This window comes from Schistocerca nitens, chromosome 2 (assembly GCF_023898315.1).
Source record: "Schistocerca nitens isolate TAMUIC-IGC-003100 chromosome 2, iqSchNite1.1, whole genome shotgun sequence".
NCBI lineage: Eukaryota > Metazoa > Arthropoda > Insecta > Orthoptera > Acrididae > Schistocerca > Schistocerca nitens.
Window position 1 is genome coordinate 1,098,450,252 of NC_064615.1, and position 16,797 is coordinate 1,098,467,048.

At 41.8% G+C, this 16,797-nt stretch overlaps 1 protein-coding gene across 1 annotated transcript in view; it reads right to left on the reverse strand.

Annotated features, from left to right (window-relative positions):
* The window catches only part of LOC126235570 (leucine-rich repeat and calponin homology domain-containing protein), a 198,742-nt gene that overhangs the window by 70,627 nt on the left and 111,318 nt on the right, over window positions 1-16,797 (reverse strand). Inside the window, exons 5-6 of the mRNA XM_049944287.1 lie at window positions 7,673-7,835; window positions 2,478-2,710 (exon numbers count right to left, since the gene is read on the reverse strand). Coding sequence (XP_049800244.1) covers window positions 2,478-2,710; window positions 7,673-7,835 — 396 coding nt within the window. The remainder of the gene's footprint in view (window positions 1-2,477; window positions 2,711-7,672; window positions 7,836-16,797) is intronic.

The window sequence follows — 16,797 nt, forward strand, 5'->3', positions numbered from 1 at the left end:
ATTTTTCCACATTAAAAGTCCATGAAGCATAATGAAATGAAATTTACCTGCAAACTTGTTACAATGAGACAAAAGATGATTCAGTTTTTTTCAAGAATGAATAAGACTCAATTAATGACACTAGTACATTATAGATTATGATTCATTAAAATAAAATGTATATTTTAAAGTAATTTATCTTATTGGATCACCTTTACATACTCCATTAGTCCTTCAACCATAGTTCTACATACTCACCGTTCTATTAGATGGGCAACTACTTTTAAAATGTAGAATAAATATTCAGTATTCTGAAATGAATATTATGTAGTGACAAAATAAAAAATGACAGCATATCTCAGGCAGATGCAGAAATCAACGGTTCAGTTCTGGTGTGCTAATATCAAAGGAATTGCATTTCCACCTACATTCATGTAATGGCAATCTTTCTGTTATCTTTCTATTGATGGACGATTTTTCACTTTCTGCAGTTTGCGGGTTTTCTCTGTGGACTCCTGAACCATGTCAGATTTGTGTTCAATATCAGGTTCTATCAGCCTGTAAACTGCTGCCTTTAGCTGAAGAGAATGTTTTCAGTTGGTAGCCAGGTGACATGCTCATCTGCCTCAGGCAATCAACCAAAGAATACATAGCTTGCAATTTTCTGGAATTTTTTGGCACTTTTGAGAGCCCTTATGGGACCTTAACCTCAAAAATTAGTTCAAATATTTGGAAATTTATATTTGTGAAAATATAAATAATTTTAATAAATTGGTTTTGCAGGAGAGGGGGGCGGGGGTGTGGGGAGGGGGAGAGGGGCACAAGTGGGTCCTGACCCACATGAAAGTGGCACACCTCAACCGTCAACCCCCACACACACCTCCCCAGGGCTGATAACTGGTTTCGGATTCACTGTGTTTTCTTTCCTGGAATTTCTGATATTCTTTGATGCATATGGTCAAACTACCACGTTTGTCAAAATTTTAAAAAGGAAGGGATGATGTTGAAGCAAATTTACAGAGTATCCAGTGTTACAAATACTGGTGCAAGCACACCTGCCTTTTGTGGCATACTGATGTCTGGTAAACATTTATATTACATTTCAATGTGGTTACATTAGCTTTATTTCAATGTGTCTCTTTCTGTTTTCATGTTTAGTTAATGACATGCTGTCAACACAGTATCATCTTCACACAGAACTCTGTAGTGCAGTTTGTTGCAATGTATTAGCTGATGTATTAGCTTATGACCAACAACTGTGAGGAAGAGGAGGAGCCATACTGTAAAGTGCTTCATTGTCCTTGATTGCAATAATCAAACAAAATGGAATGTAAAAGCTTTACAATTTACGATGTAATTCATGTTAAGCAAATGTTCACATCTCATCTAACTGTCGAAGGAAGCTTTCGTCTGTCTCCATCATCTGTTGTAACATTATTTAGTTTTCTATTTTCATATTGAAAAGAATTGTCTTTCAATATTTTTTATTAACAACTTATTTTAAAAGTAGGCAAGTCATCATCATTATTTACCACTCGAAGTACCTTCATATCTGAAGAAAAATGCATGTAGCTTCAAGAGTACAACAGTATTTATAGTATCGTCAGACTTTCCTAACACATATAATTGTAATCTTCTCATCTTGCTGAGTGTAGACAGTTTCACACACCTAATAAACTTGAAGCAAAAATTCTGCTGAACTTGGATGCTATTTGCTATGTGTCTTATCAGAAGCACTAGGTTTTTTTTATATAAAAACTTGTTGAAGACATCAAGCATAATCTGTTCGTTTATGCCTTATAACAATTATCTGCACCAGTGTTTCACTATAGAATTTGAAGCAACCTCACACCTTTACACAGCGCATATGAATGACAAGACCCATTGATCATGTCTGAAGGGAGGACAAAGAGAGCAACTATCCCATGAGATATAAAACAAGAAGTACACAGGTTAAACATTTAATCACTACGAATGCTTCTAATGTTCTAATATGCCTCACTGGGTCATTCATGGTAGAGAAATAACTAATATATACTGTAAGTAGAACATACTTCCAGTGCCATTACATCTGGTGTGGGCACACAGCACCTGACTACCAATTAAAGAGTGTTGGATTGATGCATGGCATGTGGAAATGGCAGATTAGTTACTGCACATACAGGTAGCAACAGCAGTTTTTTTAGAGGATTCTTATTTAATTTTGGCATAAAATTAAAATTAATAAATACTAGAGATTCACAAGAAGATACAAAAAGTGAAGCATTTAAGAAACATTTCAGTGATGTTCTACCACAACAGGATCCCTTCAGCATTATAATTATGAGCAACGCTTTATATCATAGTGTCAAGGTAGAATTCACACCATGAAAATCTTTGAGAAAGCAAGATATTATGAACGGGTGCTAGACTACGGAGCCAAAATATATCACATTATAATTAGGCTCGCATTAATTAACCCAGTTGACGCTATGCCGTATACGGAGTAGAGCGCTTACCGAGTGGCAGGTCGACTAGCTTGTTGCGGCGCAGGTTGAGGGAACGCAGTGCGGGCAGCTCCCCAATCTGTTGGGGCAGGTGCGAAATTTCATTGCAGCTGACATCGAGCGCAGCCAGTGTCTTCATGCGACCCAGCTCCTCGGGCAGAGACACCAGCTTGTTATTTGCCACCAGCAGCACTTCCAGCGGCAGCTGGCACAGTGAGCTCGGTAGCACGCTCAACTGGTTGCGGCTGCAACAGAAATGTTCCAGCTGTCACGGGGTAACCACCAATCTTCTAGCAGATTACACTCATTCAAAACACCATAAAGTCTGCTACCCGTAAAGCTTTCCTTGACCCCTTGGCTTCCTAATTATGAGAGAGTATGGCTCGGAAGACTTGAGAGGCCACTACACTTTTGTCTGTGGCCAATGGCAAACTCAGCAATTTAACAGTACAACTTTCAGTAGTGGTGTACTGGCCATTGATGAATGGCATGTTTTTAAGAAATGATAAATAAGCGAGGCATTGAGGAAAATAAAGAGCTATGTCAGTATGGGGACTGTCTGTCAAAGGCACAAAATTAGCACGATGATGTAGCAGAAATCCACAAAAGAAAACAGAAATTGAGATGGGTTCTTGCTGAAATGGCACATGTGTTAACAGAAGGCTACCTTTTTTTTTTTCCATCGACACATCAGAGCCACTATATTTTTCTTTCTCCCTAAACTGGAATGATTGTATTTCTGTAAAAATTAATTTCAATCACATCTAATTTATGCATACTGGCACTAATCATGCTACAATCATCTTCAATCCTTCAAATACAAACGTGTTCATAAACATCCATTTTGGTTTAAATACCTTTCCCATGCATTAATAACAGCCACTACCTGGTAGGGACAAACAAAAACGTGTAACATCTGGAATGGATTCGTGATAACCTCAATGGAGCTACCATTAAATCATTTACACAAAATCACTGAAAAGCACCACAGAAATCTAATATATGTCACAAACACCAACTATGAAAACCCAAAATTGTGAGATACAATTTCAGAGTTTCATTAAAATAACTCCCTCTAGTGTATTATCCTAATCGGCATACAAAACAATTCTAACATATTAATATGAACATCAGTTCAATGACAGAGAGTCACACAAGTTCACACCAGTGACTACAAATATTAATATAATAGACATGTCAGTATCCTGATTACATGCTGAACTGGCAGAAACCTGACATCTAGAAAAAAGTTTCCATTGAAACTCTCATGAACAACAGAATCACAGCAAATACAAGAGAATTACATGTATAGATAAAAAGTGTAAACACTTATGAGCTGAACATTATCAGTACCTGCTTAATAGATGTGGAACACAACACAGAACAATAACTGTGTGGCGTGGATCCAACAAATCTTTGGTAAGTTTTTTGGAGATACGTGGCACCAGATGACATACAGATCAAGCAATTGTCGTAAATTATGGACCAGTAGTTTGTGAGGGCGGCGCTGGTGTCTGATAAAGTCCTAGATGTCTGCATTAGATTCACATCAAGCAAATCTGGTGGCCTAGACATCAGCATCAACTACCTTGCTCCTCAAACCACTATAGCAGGCTTCTGGCCTTGTGATGTGGACAGTTATCCTGCTGGAAGATGCCGTTGTTGCCAGGAAAGGCATTAAGCATAAAGATCTGAAGTTGGTCCGCAGTATTCTTCGCGTGGTCCAAAGCTGCCATAGAGCCTTTGAATAACACCACAGGTCCCGTGGAAGGCCAGGCAAATGTTCTCCATAGTGTAACACTGCCTCACCACCTGTCTCAATGTGGTGCATGTTTTGAGCACCCTTTTACCAGTATGATTGCGTATCCAAACGCAATCTAAGACCTGTTGCAGCAAGAGGTGCAATTCATCAAACCAGACAACACATTTCCATAGATTCACGGTCCAATCAACATCTTGCAGGCTACTCCTAGTTTCACCATCCTCCAGCCACTGTCTATAAAGCATCACAACGCTAGCATGTGGACAGCCAACCACCTTTACCATCTCTGAGATGCTTGTTCGCAGGCAAAGGGCCAGAAAAATCTGTCTTTTGTCAATGTCACTTATGTCAAACGATTTCTTCATCTATGGCCCATATCGTAGCTACAATGGTTGCCCATTCATCTCTGCTCCACTTATATAATGCCACAAGGTGGCGTTCAGTATTGCTGTGAGCAGGGGTCATAATGTTTTAGCTCACTGGCCTATATAAATAAGAACAATACTACAGTAATTGCACACACAGTAGGTGGACATGCCAGATGGCTAAATATTACACACGGACAAGAGATACTCGAAGAAGTGAACGAATCTTTCTGTCTCTGAAGTTGAATAGGTGAATAAGGACAATGCAACAAAGACAGCAGCAATAATGACACAAGACACAGGACATTTCTATAAACAGAAACAGCCACCAAAATCCAAAAACAAAAACCACATGTTACAGAAAGCTATACTTCAAGTACATGTCACAATCGGTGTGAAACATGATTGACAGGGAAGACAAAAATGAAACAATTAGGAGCTTCTGAAATATGGTTCTGCTCAAGACTGTTGAAGGTAATATTGATCCACTGAGTACAAAATTAATGGATAATAAAGATCAAAATGAAATGAAGAGACAGAGTGGTTGGACACATTTTATGACATAGTTGTTGTTGTTATTGTTGAAAACAGTGGCTGAAGGAATGGTAAAGGGAGAGTGTACCAGGGAAAGGTATGGATATGAGTATATAAGGGAGACCAGGTGGTGTGTAATGAAGCAGCTGTAATGAAACGGAGAGGATAGCTGGCAAGCAGCAGGAGTGAACGGCTGCAACAAACCAACTTCAGGGTCGATGATGAAAGCAACAGTGTACTTAGTAGTAGCAAGTGCAAAGTAAATAAAAGTTATTACTTTCGATTACACAACAAATTTAAGCTATTGTAGTTAGAGTCAAAAAGAGGTTTACACATGATATATATACCTAACTTGATATGGGACCTTCATAAAATTTTCAGGATTCCCAAGCCCAAATATCTGAAACTCACATCAGAGGTTAACTAACCAAAATTATTCATCCTCGAATTATGTTTTATAATGTTGATAGGAAGAATTCCGTCTCATTTGTGTATACCGCATACGTTTCGCCTACTCATGCTAGGCAACTTCAGTGGTTCATAAATTAAAAGAAAATTATTAATTATACATATTTTGATTTAAGATATTCCTTCTCTTTCAAGTCTTACTCCCTCTGTTGCTATGGGATTGACATGTGATGGACGTACAGAACTCTTCGGCTGGACGCATATAGCCATATTGTCACTCTAATATCTGTAACTACTTGCGTATGTGCAGTCGGTTGTAAGAACTTTCACTACCTAATTGGCTAAATCAAGCCAGCACAAGGTGGCTCAGGATTTCTCTCATCTCCTGATCCACTGCAACTCTCTTCTACATATACATTTATATTGCAGAAAACTTACACAGTTTAACAATGTTTGCTTCAATGGAAGCTACACAAAGTTGTCAGAAAGCATAAACACCACTTTATAGACAGTTACAGGTCTTAGTCAAGTCAAAGAGTGTTATGGTAGAAGATCCTTAAAAGGCAAAAAAAAAATCAAAATACACTGAAAGAAACCAGAGGCGGCTTGTAAACCTGAAATTATATGCCTGGTTTACAGTTATAACCGTCTAAGGCGCTATTACAGTGTTAATGATCTAATATTGTAGTTCAGATAATTACTAGGGTACGGTGACAAATATGCAGGTACTGTGTGAAAATCTAAATACGTTTGTAAAAAATCTGACAAATGTGCAGTTATGATTTGTGTACTCCAGCTTTATGTATAATATGTATGATAATATATGTATAATATGTACACTAATACTTTCGACACCTACCACGTCGCCACTTCTAATTCTTTCCCTTGTGTCTACTTAGACAGCACCAAATAATGTGCCTTTTAGTTAAACCGTGAACTTCAAAACTGACTGTGGAAACATGAAATTAAATGTATAATCAGCCGAAGAAGGGCGCAAGCCCAAAAGCTTTCGTGCCTTAACACTCCCAGGAGGTCCCCCCCCCCCCCCCCCCCTTCCGCAAAAATGCCTGATTCCACTGCTGTGACCCTCAACACCTTCCTCCACATTTCGAGCGTTCATCTTACAGCCCACACATGCCACCTTCTTCATGCACTACACAGCGTTTCGTTAATGATAGAGAGTTGCAAGGGAGCTTGAAAGTCCTTCTGAAGCAGAAACGCCAAATTTTTGTGCACGTAATATGTCAAAGATTTTCATACGGCGTGTGAAATACGCATACTTAAAGTGTGACTGCCGTCCGGTGTGACCGAGCGGTTCTAGGCGCTACAGTCTGGAACCGCGCGACCTTAGAAGTTAAGTCCCATAGTGCTCAGAGCCATTTGAACCATTTTTAAAGTGTGACCAAACCAACAAGAAGTCTGACAGTGGTTTTAAGAGATTTTTAGTGTGACTGTGTTTCAACGGGATATGTTTGTTTATCTGACCAAGAAATGAACGTTAATTTCAGGGCAGCCAGAGTGCATATTCGAAGTATTAAACAACAACAATGTACCCTGCTCTAAATGACATTACATTACAGAAAACCCCTCTCAGCCAGCTGTTGTGTTTTCAGCTTTCAAAACGTATTCGACGTGTATTTTGACCTATGCACTGGTTACTACCAAACCAAAAGCAGCGCGGAATTAGCCGAGCGGTCTAGGCGCTGCAGTCATGGACTGTGCGCAGCTGGTCCCGGCGGAGGTTCGAGTCCTCCCTCGGGCATGGGTGTGTGTGTGTGTGTGTTTGTCCTTAGGATAATTTAGGTTCACACACACACACACACACACACACACACACACACACACACACACACACACACACACCAGACGGAAAGGTCATGATTTGGTTTCGTAGAGAAGAATTTTTCCGTATTTTGGCATCCTTGTTTCGTTAGTTACAACTGACAACATATACGTGACCGGAACACTCAATCTATGTCATTTTCATATGAACATTTGGGATGATCAGCTTCTTGCATTGCAGTACAGGTGTGGGTTAGAGGCAACAGTGTATTAAAATGATCGTGCCATTACAAAAAGCTCCTTTATAGCCAACAACAATTGCTAATTTACCGTGCATAAACAAATACGGTTATTACCTCAAGTCAAGGTACAACAGCGACTGTAGATATACAACCGAATCCGGAATAGATTTGATGGCGTTATGGTAAAGAATGAGCTTTTCTAAGGAATAATACTCGGTGACTTCCACTGGCAGCTCGCTGAATCTATTCTTGGACAAATCTGAAACAGAAAAGACGTCTGTTAGAGCAATGCTTAAATATGCAGAACAAGAAAACCACATTACAAATCAGGTCCTATATCAAATGCTATAATACAAAAGCCTAACACCTTGTATCGAATAAAACAGGATTCCACCCAACGAACTAGCGCCCTTCTGTTGAACACTAGCTTCAGCAATGTGATGACAGTTGCACGAATATCCTAGCACAGAGATGGTTCTGCAAATATCTGCTGTGCAGATGATAATAATGATGTATGTTTAAGGCGGACGACGGTTTGGTCATTAGCATTCGTGTTGTGTTCACTGAAACGAGGGAATGTTTAAAATTATTAAAACACATGTAAAAAAGAATTGGTCAAGTGTGAGTTTGTCTCGCGCTCTGAGCGTTCTGATGTGCGTATATTAACAGTTCATCCATTCCAGGAATCGAGAATCTCGACGATTTTTGCCTGTTATCGACATTGATACTGGAAAGTTATAGGTCCCGGAAATTCGTGTTATATAATTATAAATTCCCCCCATGAACCCTGGACCTTGCCGTTGGTGGGGAGGCTTGCGTGCTTCAGCGATACAGATAGCCTTACCGTAGGTGCAACCACAATGGTGGGGTATCTGTTGAGAGGATAGACGAACGTCTGGTTCCTGAAGAGGGGCAGCAGCCTTTTCAGTACTTCAGGGACAACAGTCTTGATGATCGACTGATCTGGCCTTGTAACACTAACCAAAACGGCCTTGTCGTGCTGGTACTGCGAACAGCTGAAAGCCGGAGGAACTATAGCCGTAATTTTTCCCGAGCGCATGCAGCTTTACTGTATGGTTAAATGATGATGGTGTCCTCTTGGGTAAAATATTCCGGAGGTAAAATAGTCCCCCATTTGGATCTCCGGGCGGGGACTACTCAGGAGGACGTCGTTATCAGGAGAAACAAAACTGGCGTTCTACGGAACGGAGTGTGGAATATCAGATACCTTAATCGGGCAGGTAGGTTAGAAAATTTAAACAGGGAAATGGATAGTTTGATGTTAGATATAGTGGGAATTAGTGAAGTTCAGTGGCAGGAGGAACAAAACTTCTAGTCAGGTGAATACAGGGTAATAAATACAAAATCAAATAGGGGTAATGCAGGAGTAGGTTTAATAATGAATAAAAAAAGTAGGAGTGTGGGTGAACTTATTACATACGGCATAGCGAAAGCATTATTGTAGCCAAGACAGACACGATGCCCACGCCTGCCACAGTAGTACAAGTTTGTATGCCAACTACCTTTGCAGATGAGATAAAAGAAATTATTCAGATAGTGAAGGGAGACAAAAATTTAATAGTCATTGGTGACTGGAATTTGATAGTGGGAAAAGGAAGAGAAATGGTTCAAATGGCTCAAATGGCTCTGAGCACTATGGGACTTAACATCTCAGGTCATCAGTCTCCTAAAGGAAGAGAAAGAAACGTGGTACGTGAATATGGAATGGGGGTAAGAATTGAAAGAGGGAGCTGCCTGGTAGAATTTTGCACAGAGCATAACTTAAGTCATAACTAACACTTGGCTCAATTTTCACGAAAGAAGGTTGTATACGTGGAAGAGCCCTGGAGATACTGAAAGGTTTCAGATAGTTTACGTAATGGTAAGACAGAGATTTAGGAACCAGATTTTAAATTGTAAGACAATCCAGGGGCAGATGTGGACTCTGACCACATCTACTGGTTATGAACTGTAGATTAAAACTAAAGAAACTGCAAAAAGATGGGAATTTAAGGAGATGGAACCTGGATAAACTGACAGAACCAGAGGTTGCAGAGAGTTTCAGGGAGAGCATAAGGGAACGATTGACAGGAATGGGGGAAAGAAATACAGTAGAGGGGTGAAGTAGTGAAGGCAGCAGAGGATCAAGTAGGTAAAAAGACGAGGGCTAGTAAAAATCCTTGGGTAACAGAAGATACATTGAATTAATTGATGAAAGGAGAAAATATAAAAATGCAGTGAATGAAGCAGGCAAAAAGGAATACAAACGTCTCAAAAATGAGACAGACAGGAAGTGCAGTTCTAAGCAAAGAAGGGAAAGCAGAAAGGTGGAAGGATTATATAGAGGGTCTATACAAGGGTGATGTACTTGAGGACAATATTACGGAAATGGAAGAGGATGCAGATGAAGATGAAATGGGTGATATGATACTGCGTGAAGAGTTTGACAGAGCACTGAAAGGCCTGAGTCGAAACAAGGCCCCGGATGTTAACATTCCATTAGTACTACTGACGGCCTTGGCAGAGCCAGCCCTCATAAAACTCTACCATCTGGTGAGCAAGATGTATGAGACAGGCGAAATACTATCAGACTACAAGAAAGAGATAATAATTCCAATCCCAAAGAAAGCAGCTGTTGACAGATGTGAAAATTACCAAACTATCAGTTTAATAAGTCACAGCTGCAAAATACTAATGCGAATTATTTACAGACGAATGGAAAAACTGGGAGAAGCTGACCTCGGGGAAGATCAGTTTGGATTCCATAGAAATGTTGGAACGCGTGAGGCACTACTGACTCTACGACTTATCTTACAAGACCTACATCTACATCATTGCTCTTCAATTCACATTTAAGTGCTTGGCAGAGGGTTCATCAACCACAATCATACTATCTCTCTATCATTCCACTCCCGAACAGCGCGCGGGAAAAACGAGCACCTAAACCTTTCTGTTCGAGCTCTGATTTCTCTTATTTTATTTTGATGATCATTCCTACCTATGTAGTTTGGACTCAACAAAATATTTTCGCATTCCGAGGAGAAAGTTAGTGACTGAAATTTCGTAAATAGATCTCGCCGCGACGAAAAACGTCTTTGCTTTAATGACTTCCGTCCCAACTCGCGTGTCATATCTGCCACACACTCTCCCCTATTACGTGATAATACAAAACGAGCTGCCATTTTTTGCACCCTTTCGATGTCCTCCGTCAATCCCACCTGGTAAGGATCATACACCGCGCAGCAATATTCTAACAGAGGACGAACGAGTGTAGTGTAAGCTGTCTCTATAGTGGACTTGTTGCATCTTGTAAGTGTCCTGCCAATGAAACGCAACCTTTGGCTCGCCTTCCCCACATTATTATACGTATATGTGGACTTTCCCACTGAAGTTGTTCGTAATTTTAACACCCAGGTACTTAGTTGGATTGACAGCCTCGAGAATTGTACTATTTACCGAGTAATCGAATTCCAACGGATTTCTTTTGGCACTCATGTGGATCATCTCACACTTTTCGTTATTTAGCGTCAACTGCCACCTGCCACACCATACAGCAATCTTTTCTAAATCGCTTTGCAACTGATACTGGTCTTCGGATGACCTTACTAGACGGTAAATTACAGCATCATCTGCGAACAACCTAAGAGAACTGCTCAGATTGTCACCCAGGTCATTTATATAGATCAGGAACAGCAGAAGTCCCACGACGCTTCCCTGGGGAACACCTGATATCACTTCAGTTTTACTCGATGATTTGCCGTCTATTACTACGAACTGCGACCTTCCTGACAAGAAATCACGAATCCAGTCGCACAACTGAGACGATACCCCATAATCCGCAGCTTGATTAGAAGTCGCTTGTGAGGAACGGTGTCAAAAGCTTTCCGGATATCTAGAAATACGGAATCAACTTGAGATCCCCAGTCGATAGCGGCCATTACTTCGTGCGAATAAAGAGCTAGCTGCGTTGCACAAGAATGAAGTTTTCTGAAACCATGCTGATTACGTATCAATAGATCGTTCCCTTCGGGGTGATTCATAATGTTTGAATACAATATATGCTCCAAAACCCTACTGCAAACCGACGTCAATGATATAGGTCTGTAGTTCGATGGATTACTCCTACTACCCTTCTTAAACACTGGTGCGACCTGCGCAATTTTCCAATCTGTAGGTACAGATCTATCGGTGAGCGAGCGGTTGTATATTATTGCTAAGTAGGGCGCTATTGTATCAGCGTAATCTGAAAGGAACCTAATCGCTATACAATCTGGACCTGAAGACTTGCCCGTATCAAGCTATTTGAGTTGCTTCGCAACCCCTAAGGTATCTACTTCTAAGAAACTCATGCTAGCAGCTGTTCGTGTTTCAGATTCTGAAATATTTCATTCGTCTTCCCTGGTGAAGGAATTTCGGAAAACTGCGTTCAATAACTTCGCTTTAGTGGCACAGTCGTCGGTAACAGTACCATCGGCATTGCGCAGCGAAGGTATTGACTGCGTCTTGCCGCTTGTGTACTTTACATACGACCAGAATTTCTTCGGATTTTCTACCAAATTTTGAGACAATGTTTCATTGTGGAACCTATTAAAGGCATCTCGCATTGAAGTCCGTGCCAAATTTCGCGCGTCTGTAAATTTTAGCAAATCTTCGGGATTTCGCGTTCTTCTGAACTTCGCATGGTTTTTCCGTTGCCTCTGCAACAGCGTTCGGACGTGTTTTGTGTACCATGGGGGATCAGTTCCATCCATCTCTTACCAATTTTGAAGGTGGCAGGGGTCAAATACAGGGAGCGAAAGGCTATTTACAATTAGTACAGAAACCAGATGGTGGTTATAAGAATCGAGGGTCATGAAAGGGAAGCAGTGGTTGGGAAGGGAGTTGGACAGGGTTGTAGCCTATCCCTAATGTTATTCAATCTGTATATTGAGAAGGCAGTAAAGGAAACAAAAGAAAAATTTGGAGTAGGAATTAAAATCCGTAGAGAAGAAATAAAAACTTTGAGGTTCGCCGATGACATTGTAATTCTTTCAGAGACAGCAAAGGACTTGGAAGAGCAGTAGAACAGAATGGACAGTGTCGAAAGGAGGATGTAGTCGAGTTAACTCGGGCGATGCTGACGGAATTAGATTAGGAAATGAGACGCTTAAAGTAGTAAATGAGTTTTGCTATTTGGGGAGCAAAATAACTAATGATGGTCGAAGTAGAGAGGATATAAAATGTAGACTGGCAATGGCAAGGAAAGAGTTTCAGAAGAAGAGAATTTTGTTAACATCGAGTATAGATTTAAGCGTTAGCCACGTATGGAAGTGAAACATGGACGATAAATAGTTTGGACAAGAAGAGAATAGAAGCTTTTGAAATGTGGTGCTACAGAAGAATGCTGAAGATTAGATGGTTAGATCACATAACTAATGAGGTGGTACTGAATAGAATTGGGGAGAAAAGGAGTTTGTGGCACAACTTGTCTAGAAGAAGGGATTGATTGACAGGGCATGTTCTGAGGCATCAAGGGATCACCAATTTAGTATTGGAAGGCAGCGTGGAGGGTAAAAATCGTAGAGGGAGACCAAGAGATGAATACACTAAGCAGATTCAGAAGGGCGTAGGCTGCAGTAGGCACTGGGAGATGAAGCAGCTTGCACAGGATAGGGTAGCATGGAGAGCTGCATTAAACTAGTCTCTGGACTGAAGAGACTGAAGACCACAACAACAACAAATATAAAATAACACTTTCCGGATTTTTCCTTTAATTTTACTGTTAATCCTTGCTTCATACCAAATTTCACGATTTTAGATCAACAGGAAGTGGCCTACAGATTTTGATGAGTGAGTTTGCGAGAGTCTAACTATTTAACATAAATGACTGTATCCTTTGATTGCAATGATTAGAAGCTCATATTTATTACAACACTAAGCGACCACAGATTTTAGTATGTAACATAAATTTCAATTTGATAAGTCGACCCCTTACTGAGGAACAGGGTTTTAACAGTCTGACGGACCTACAGGAAGACAGGCGGACAACAAGGTGATCCTATAACGATTTCGTAGCGACTGAGGTACGGAACTCTAAAAATTTTAAAATCTGAAGAATCAAGACTCAGACACGTACAGAACTAAAAGATGATTTTAAAAAGAGTTTATACAAAGTCAGAATGTGTATTAAAATAGTCAACAAGTTAAAGTCGTAAAATAGCGATTCAAATTGATGTGGCTGGTGGATCACATATTACTGACTCACATTAAAAATCCTATCAATAGTTTGAGCAGGAGACTGTACAACGCGCAAAAACGTTTAACCCACGCATTTGTTACACTGATTAATTTTACGTAAAATAGAATACGTTTGTTTGGAAGATCAACTGCTGCTTTCTTTGCAAAATACAAAACGGACTCAAAAAAAAGTGACGCTTAGAAACTTGCACGCCACAAGCAGTACACACTGATTCACTTCTCATCCACTCTGCCACTTTCAGGATCGCGCAGAGCTGGACATCAGCTATTGTCTGTTTGCTTGGAAGCGAATCTTACTAACAATGTCTATCGAAATTGGCAGGCGAATCAGCAGATCAGCGACTCTTGCTTCGATCCAAGAGGGCAAATGACTGTAAAATTACAGTGTTGCCGGAAAGATTCAAGGATACTTCTCTAAAAACGTAATGTAGAATAGGTCTTGCGTTACGACAACGTAAGACAAAAAGTTCTTGGCCTCTGCTGTCCAGAGTGGATATTTATAACAAGTAAAGGTTAAAATATTAATTATGTCTACCGGACCCAAGCTTATGAGGTCTACGAGTACTTTCTCCACGTCCGAGGTCTCAAAAAAAACGGCTGTTGCTCTTAGGACGAAACTTTTGGCTGGTGCGTGAGCAATGAGGTTACACACTGGGATCTGCGGAAATAACTTGCCCTTTTAAGTACTTCACAAAATGAAGAACTTTTCCTACGTGCGCCGGCAGAGGTGGCCGAGCGGTTCTAGGCGCTACAGTCTGGAACCGAGCGACCGCTACGGTCGCAGGTTCGAATCCTGCCTCGGGCATGGATGTGTGTGATGTCCTTAGGTTAGTTAGGTTTAAGTAGTTCGAAGTTCTACGGGACTGATGACCTCAGAAGTTAAGTCTCATAGTGTTCAGAGCCCTTTTTTTCCCCCCCTAGATGCAATAGCGGTGGTCCGGTGCATGTGTTGGCCCCGGAGCTTATTGTAAAGACACTCACCCGTATCCAATGTCCTAACGACAGACGCTAGCTAACACTTTCGGATAAGAACGTCATTGTGCAGCCCTAGCCTAAGAGCAACCAAAAACATTATAGAATAGTAGATCGGGAGACCATATCTGTCAATCAGAAAAGTTTCTTATGAAATACGAAGCCCAGAAACATTATCGATTCCTTAAAACTGTGAAACGGTGGTCTGGGTAGCTCACGAAACCCATCAAAGACCGAAATCCATCATGTCAGTTGTTCTTCCAAATACTGATATTTCTTTTAAGAGTTGGAGATCACCTCTGCAATGTCTTAGCCATAAACGAGCATCGCAGTAGCGATGATTTGCTGCCAGTCACCACGGCACTATTTGTGAATATATTATTTGTTGCTGAAAGTGTCTCAGCATCAGAAATAGCCTTTGCAAAGCACCACCACTGTGCTCGAGCAGCGCAGGCGCGCTCATCATTGGTGAAGCGCGCTACCTGTGCTTGGCCAGAAGAAGACCTGTGAAGCTGTGCTCTGACTGTGGCGTGACACTAAGCAAATAGCCGTGCGTCGTTATTACGACACAGCAAAACTGTCGTGTCCAGGCGTCACAGAATGGGCAGAAACAGGCAGAAGAAGAAGACAGAGACAGAGAAGAAGCCTTCGACACCGCAAGCCAGCAGGAATGCGGAACGGAAACGCGAAAAGCATCAGTGCAGTAGAGGGTCGTGGACAGAGATATATGATGTCGTCATAGCCAGCTGCTGCACAGCTGCAGGCGGCGGCCGCCCAAATTGTTGATCCACCTACTGTGGAGAAGACGACCGCGCCGAAACAGCACGATAAGCTATCCAAGGTCCTGATCAGGGGGCTGCCTTGGATATGTGACGAAAAGACGGTCCAAGAGGGCTGTCACCTGCCGGATTGCGGGGCGCAACTACTAAGCTGCACAACCGGACGAATTAGAAGAGGCCGCCGCTGCACATCGTCGTAGTGATAACTGCGACAGATGGCAGCCACATCTTCGGGTTAAGGAAGCTCTTAGGCTTTCCTGTGACCGCGAAGCTCTCCCCCTAGGCACGGACCCCAAGCCACAGTGCTTCAGGTGCCAAGCCAAAGAGCATGTGGCCAAATACTGCCGCACCTCGCCGCTGTGTGTAAAGTGGGCAGGCGCACACGACACCCGCGCCTGTGACAGACGAAAAGAAGAGGCGCCAACTTGTTTGTTTGTTTGTTTTGTATTGTTTTAGGCGCAAAAACCAACTGGGGTCATACGTACCTAAGTCAAAACTATAGAACATAAACACAGAGACGAGGGAAACGACTATATGTCAGTCCCAATGGACAGAATAGAAGACAGCTAAACAAGGCACGTGGAAAAAGGGCTAAAAAACACCATACAAAAATGGAGGTCCAAACCCAAAAATTATATGGCCTTCGGTGGCTAAAAAGTAAAACGCGGTCGACAGCCCGCGCGTCATACGGTAAAACGGCTGATAAATCGGATGGCAAACCCAAGCTGGAACGTAAATTGGTAAAAAAAATGGCATTCCAGAAGGAAGTGGCGGCCAGTTAAAATTTGGGCGCAATTCGTACAAAGTGGTGGGGTAGTACCACTGAGCAAATGACGATGGCTAAAAAGGCAGTGCCCACTACGCAGCCGAGTTAAAATAATCTCCTCCTGGCGGGAGGGCCGAAAGGAGGACGTCCAAGGCGCCGGGAGAGGATTAATAAGCCGAAGCTTATTCCCGTGAAGGGAGGACCAATGGCAATGCTAAAGGGACACCACCTCCTGACAGATGGCAACGCAGACATCATCGGAGGGAACAGAGGTACTCGCGGGCTGAGGTACGAGGACTGCAGCCTTGGCAGCAGCCTCATTTCGTGGCAGACTGACAGGACCAGGGACCCACAGAGACATGGAATTGGCTCCACCAAGAGTGAGCAAGTGACAGTTTTCCTGGACCCGCTGCACTAAGGGATGAGCTGTGTACAGAGATTTTCGAGGGGGCTGAGTGAGTCTGAGCAGAGGACGCAATTGGGAA